This window comes from Electrona antarctica (assembly GCF_951216825.1).
Source record: "Electrona antarctica genome assembly, chromosome: 20".
Taxonomy (NCBI): Eukaryota; Metazoa; Chordata; class Actinopteri; order Myctophiformes; family Myctophidae; genus Electrona; species Electrona antarctica.
This window is the reverse complement of record NC_136801.1, coordinates 8,592,400-8,598,399: the sequence shown is the minus strand read 5'-3', so window position 1 is coordinate 8,598,399 and position 6,000 is coordinate 8,592,400. Positions and strand designations below refer to the sequence as shown.

At 41.7% G+C, this 6,000-nt stretch overlaps 1 protein-coding gene across 2 annotated transcripts in view; it reads right to left on the bottom strand.

The window, feature by feature from the left end:
- The window catches only part of sema5a (sema domain, seven thrombospondin repeats (type 1 and type 1-like), transmembrane domain (TM) and short cytoplasmic domain, (semaphorin) 5A), a 257,306-nt gene that overhangs the window by 133,098 nt on the left and 118,208 nt on the right, over positions 1-6,000 (bottom strand). For both annotated transcript variants that reach the window (XM_079489014.1, XM_079489015.1), the window contains one exon: positions 2,331-2,430. In XM_079489014.1, the coding sequence (XP_079345140.1) occupies positions 2,331-2,430 (100 nt within the window). The remainder of the gene's footprint in view (positions 1-2,330; positions 2,431-6,000) is intronic.

Sequence of the window (6,000 nt, the reverse complement as noted above, 5' to 3'; positions counted from 1 at the left end):
TTCCACAATCTGCGAATGCTATAGAGTCTGGAACTACAGCTCCCAAAATCTGAGTAAGGAAGCTGTCATTTCCGTTCACGAAAATATATTTTAAAATATATTTACATTTATCTTTTTTTTCCTTCTATTTCTGCTAAGCAGCAAGCTAAATTTGCTTAGATGATCTCTATTAATATTAGGATAAATTTGCGCGACTTAAAGACAAAACTGAAGTGGGGAGGAGGCTCCACTTTCACTTTATATTTTACTCATGATAGAGCTTCTGTTGCTCCAGACTGTATGACGGAAGCATTTGAAAATTGCGAGAGGCAACGTAGATGGACACTTTGGACAGGCATGGATTGAGATGCACTCAGTGTCTAAGACTACAGTAATCTGCATAAAATGTTGGGGAAGAGTTCATACATTATGTAGCCTGATTGTCAGACTCTGAGAGAACCAGTGCACTCAGTCGAGTGGACGGGGTCTATGGGCTGGAAACCAGACTATACATTATGCTTAAAAGAACAGCAATTGTAAGTGATATTTTTTGGGTGAAAAGAAATCCATATATGGGCATAACAGGGATTGTATTAGGCCATCTGCTGGGAATGCCCATATATGGAGATCCCTGATGTCATCAATATTAAGCCCATATATGGGAATGTCAATATATGACCATATCGTGACAGTCTCATGATAACCAGTGTGGTTGCCGCGACGCGAGTCACACTTGCAAATGAACCAAGTTGTTACAACACATGGATCTTCATATGTGGAGCTGACTATCATCACCTAGATCTCCATATATGAAGATCACGACACTGACCTCATCAAACCCTGGATAGCCATACATGGTTTGACATACTAGATCTGAATATATGGAGCCGGCCAGCAACTCTACATCTGACCTCGCTGACACCAGATGAATAGTTTAACTCCTGCTTCTCAACTGTGCCGTATTAAGAAGCTCTGTTGTCTCGCTTCTCGCCCTCAGGGCGTCTTACTGGTTTAGTAACTGGAGAGAGTATACACATTTATCAGCTTAAATTTGATAGTGTTACAGTCCCAATTTTATCTGCTCATTTCTTTGTGTCATCACTTCCAACTTGTTACTTGTTACTTGCGCAAGCAGAGCGTGCAAGTCATGTTTTCGGCCAGCACACGTTATGATGTCATATACTGGCCCCAAGCTGACCGCACAGGTGTGTTTTTGTCATGCTACGAAGCATATGTCCCATGACGTGATGAAGATATGTACAAATGTCCCTTAGAATGCACGTGATATGATGTCATACGGACATACGGAAGCTGACCGTGCAGGTATGTTTTCCGTGAATCGTGATTTAGATTATGTACCAATGCCAGGGTATAATTGGTTGACGATGATGATACGTTTCAGTGTCAATTGACCCAGCCGATTACATTATACCACCAACCACTCAGAAAAGTAAATATACATACATATATACATGTACACATATATGGACACATGAGCATAATGATGTGTTAAATATATATACCAGTGCCAGGGTATAGTTGACGATGACGTCAAACAAGCTTATAAGTAATTACCATCATCATTTTTCAACACTAGTGCGTGCTCTGTTTGCGCACTAGTAGGCAATTTATGGCCTACTTGTGTGCAACAAGCAAGTAGGCACTCGACAGAGTGAAGTTCTAGTTTATCCTGTGTGAGTTGTCTCTCCTGATTGGGTAAAATTGGTATCCCGGCCTGAAAGTGTGTTTTCTGTTTGGAGAGACAAGGAGACTCCTCTTAGTGAACAAACACTCTAAAGCAACGAGTACTATCAGAATATAAAGCTACTGTAATAAACACGCATTTTACATTCACTTTAAGTTTCACATTGTGCTGGGAGTGCCCTCACTGCTACCGCCACAACAATGATATGAACTGGGGTTGTCAACTTCATTGTCTGCTTCTATACAAGATGATGATTGATAACGTTCACAGAGAATACATGATGTCACACCAGAGTCTTTGATTTCATGATGGTGAAAGTACTTTCAAAGTACTGGCATCAAAAAACACTTTAAATGTGAACACTATAGGGTGTGGCAACCGGGGAGGTAGAACTCTATGACCGTCACCTAACCTCTGTGCTCCTCTAAAAAGGCAGATTCAGAAGAACCAACAGACACACACGCCATGGCACACATGCACGCACATACAAAACCCACAATCACAGAGCTGAAGATGATGCTTCTGAGAAAGACAATGGAATTTCATAGTGGACTATATACAGTGGAAAAACAAAGTTGTTTTCTCAGACAGTGGGAGACAGACAAGAAAGAAAGAAAAACAAAACAGACAGTTGTCATGTGGTTACCTGGCTCCAACAATCAGTTCGTTCTGCCCGGGGTCAAATGTCAACTGGGAATAATCCACCGTGCCCTCTGCCTTGAACCTGAAGATCCATGGCTCCATCTCTGCCAAGAACAAACACATGACACAACATTAAGTCACTCTGCCTTGAACCTGAAGATCCATGGCTCCATCTCTACCGAGAACAAACACATGACACAACATTAAGTCACTCCGACGAGAAGAGAATGTGTTTGACGTTTCTGCTGATAAATTGGCTGTGTGGAGCTCTTCCTCATAGACTCAATGAGGCCATTAACCCATTTTGACCTGAGATCAGATTCTAAAAAATGTCTTCAACATCCTGACAGTTTTCTGAAAAAGCGATGTTTCTATGTCAGTCGTTCTTCGATTTTTCAAAAATAGCAGACCTACTATGAGACTCAGCTCGGTTAATCGGAATTCTAGATTAACCGTTTTTCTTACCTTAATCTGATGTTTTTATATCCAATAAGGAGGAGTAGAGGCAAAACAATAAAAACAACTTTGATTTGATTATTATTTATAATTATTTGTTAATTTACAAAATCTAGCTTTAAGTTGTATTTAATTGTTGTTGTTTTTATTACTATTATTATTTTCTTTTTTTTAAAAATGGTGGTTGGTGCAAGTGCAGTACTAAGTTCCGACCAGTTATTGGTCCGACAACGACAACCTACCTCAAACCCTAACCTAACCATAACCGCAAGCACGGAGCAGCGCATTTTCGCCAACCTTAACGCATGTTCGCCAACCTGAATCCGGTCGTTTTCCGCATGTCGGACCAATGATGGCAGAGAATTTCCTGTTTCTTTCCCGTCTTAAAATGAAATAAAAAATATATATAAAACTTTTTAAATGAATAAATAAAAACAACATCCAGAGGGCACTGCTTTTGGTTTGGTCCTTATGAAAGACAGATCTGTAGAACAAATAATACATTCCGAGCGATAACAATACGCGATTTAGCCTAAGACCCAGTGTGCACGGTCGGAGCTGCGCGGCGCTCTGGATGTTACGTAATATTTCACGTGTACCACTCGTTATTGGATGTAATAACATCGGATTAAGGCAAGAAAACGGTTAATCCGGAATTCTCCTTTAAATGTGGAAGGGAGTTGTCAGATCACCATGACATTAAGGCCCGATTCATACTCCTATTTTAGAGCCGAATAAAAGTCGGTTCGGCTCTGTAGAGCCTACAATGTGAAGTCATTTGAGGTTCGGGGTGGCGGGTACCGTCCTAAAGTCGGCTCTTCGGTGCTACTGAAAATTTCTGACGAGCCGAAATCATTTCGGCACTACAGCGCCGAAACAGCGGTAAAATAGGAGTATGAATCGGCCCTTAGGCCTACTGTAAAGGCTGTTTCAGCCGTTTCGTTTCGTGGTCTCATGCACCGGCAGTGTGCCTCTCTGCCCCTCAACTTCTCTGCACGTCCCAAATAATCACCCACATCCCATTGAAAATGAATTACTAAGGCGCGTCACTCGCTCCCCATCTGAAACAGCCTTAACACTGCAAAAGTGTTTGCTTTATATATTCAAATTTAAAGGTTTCCATACACCAAACACTTTATTCCCCATTATTTAAATGTAGAATAAATGTGTTATTGTAATGGTAAAATCCGTGGAGAGAGAATGGCAGAGAAAGTGAAGTTTTTTAAGATTGCACTTGTTATTCTGAAGGCTTGCTCAGTTTGGCTGCTGTCTACAGCATAATATCATTTATAATCTCCTTCCAGCCGGGGTTCAGTGCTCAAGAACTACAGGCAAGACCATCTGCTTTTTCAAAGTCTAAAATCTAAAATGCCTCCACAATCTGAGAAGCTCTGGCTAGCCAAATCAATAACTTATTTATTTATAAACCAATGGAGAAAAAAAAACAATAATGTACTTGTATTGACTTTACTTGGATTTTCTGTTTTGCCTGTTTCGTTTTCTAATTCATAATTCATACTTTATAGTGTGAGTTGAGTACTGTACACAATTCAGTTTTAAACTAAACATTTCATCTGACAAGAATAACTGAATGGGTCATGGGGTCCTGGGTTCAGACCAAATCATACATTGGTTGGTAGCTTACATTGTTCTCTCACATAAACACTGCGTCTAATGGTTTCTTGAGAGGTTAAAAGCTTGACTGAAATGCGCAGCAGAACAATGGCCTTCTCAACTAGAGACCTTACAGACCATTTTCTTAATCGCTACTGGAGCTCACACTGTGTGTGCGTGCGTGCGTGCGTGCGTGCATGGTTGTGTAGTGTAGTGTAGTGTACAGAATAAATGTCTATGATAGTGATGAGATTCGGACATTTTCCATTTCACACTTGACCTTGTCTCTCAAATGCAAGCACAGTATAGTGCATGGAAGCACGCACGCAAGTACATACAGAGGGAGGGAGAGAGTGAGGGAAGAAGAGTGAGACAGAAACATTTTGAAGTTAGAGGGGAAGATAGATGGGAGAGAGATAAAGTGACAGAGTCAGAGGAACAAGAAAGACAGAGAGAGGATTGGACCGTGTAGGAATGATATATGTAGGAGAGAAAAACATACCAGACAGAAATAGACATTTTACCCCTAACATGCATATCGTCACGGCACCCAACCCATTAACCCCTGACCAATAGAATCAAAGGCCCTGGGCAGTTGCCGAGGGATGAGGGCGGCTAGTCTCCAGCCCGGTTACCTGATATGGTCGCCGAGGGTGGTCAAGGAGTTGCGATGGCGATGCATGTTCGCCATCACTCAGCACATACCTGGTCCCTAGTCACAATAACGTATCACTGCTCTGGGAAACCGATACATTTTCACTCCCAAACCCCCCTCTTTTTACGGTCAGCATGTGTTGGACATTATACCCCTTGCCTTGGTAAACCATCACATCACAGCCAACGTGTGACAATAGGTGAAAGGTGGAAGAAGTCCAAGTCCACGTAACCTTGCGAAGGTTTACGGTAATGTCGAGCAGTGAGATTTAGAATGCATCACGGATATGCCAGATGTTTGTGAAATCTTTTGAGACCAGTCTCTTCGGGGAATTTTATTTTTTACTTTGACAGGAACCTTTCAATCATGAGCAGAGGTGAAGAAGAAAAAAGGACAGCCGAGTATATTCCTTTGCCACGCTTTATCTTCTTTTCCAGACACACCTGTCAGGCAGCATTTCAAATGAAACCTCACTCTGCCCTTGCCGGCTCAAAGGCAAAAACATGTGTTTCACCGACAAAATGTAATGTGGGTTTCACTGGCGGGGGTTTGGAGAGTGAAATCCTTGTTAAAGTGGCAAAGTTGCTCCCACATTCTCCAGCTCTCATCTTTGGAAACAACAAGATCTGCAGGCACAATGCGGCAACATCACTGGCTGCAGGACAACATCACTTTTTCTACGAATAGGTTTTCCTCTCCCTTTATCTTTCTCTCTTTGTCCCTCAACTCTCTATCAAGTTCAAGAGTACAAGTTATCCAACTTCAAAGTTCCCAAGGCTAATACATTTTCATTAGCCTTTAGTGAAATAAATATTATTTGGGAGAGCGCTGCGAACTTCACCCAGAAATTTAATTTTGCTTAATGGCCGCTCTAAGATGGAAAGGCAAAAGTTTTGGATGCGCCTCTCCAGCGCCTGAGCTGGGCTCGTTTTTCAAGCCATAAAGAGAA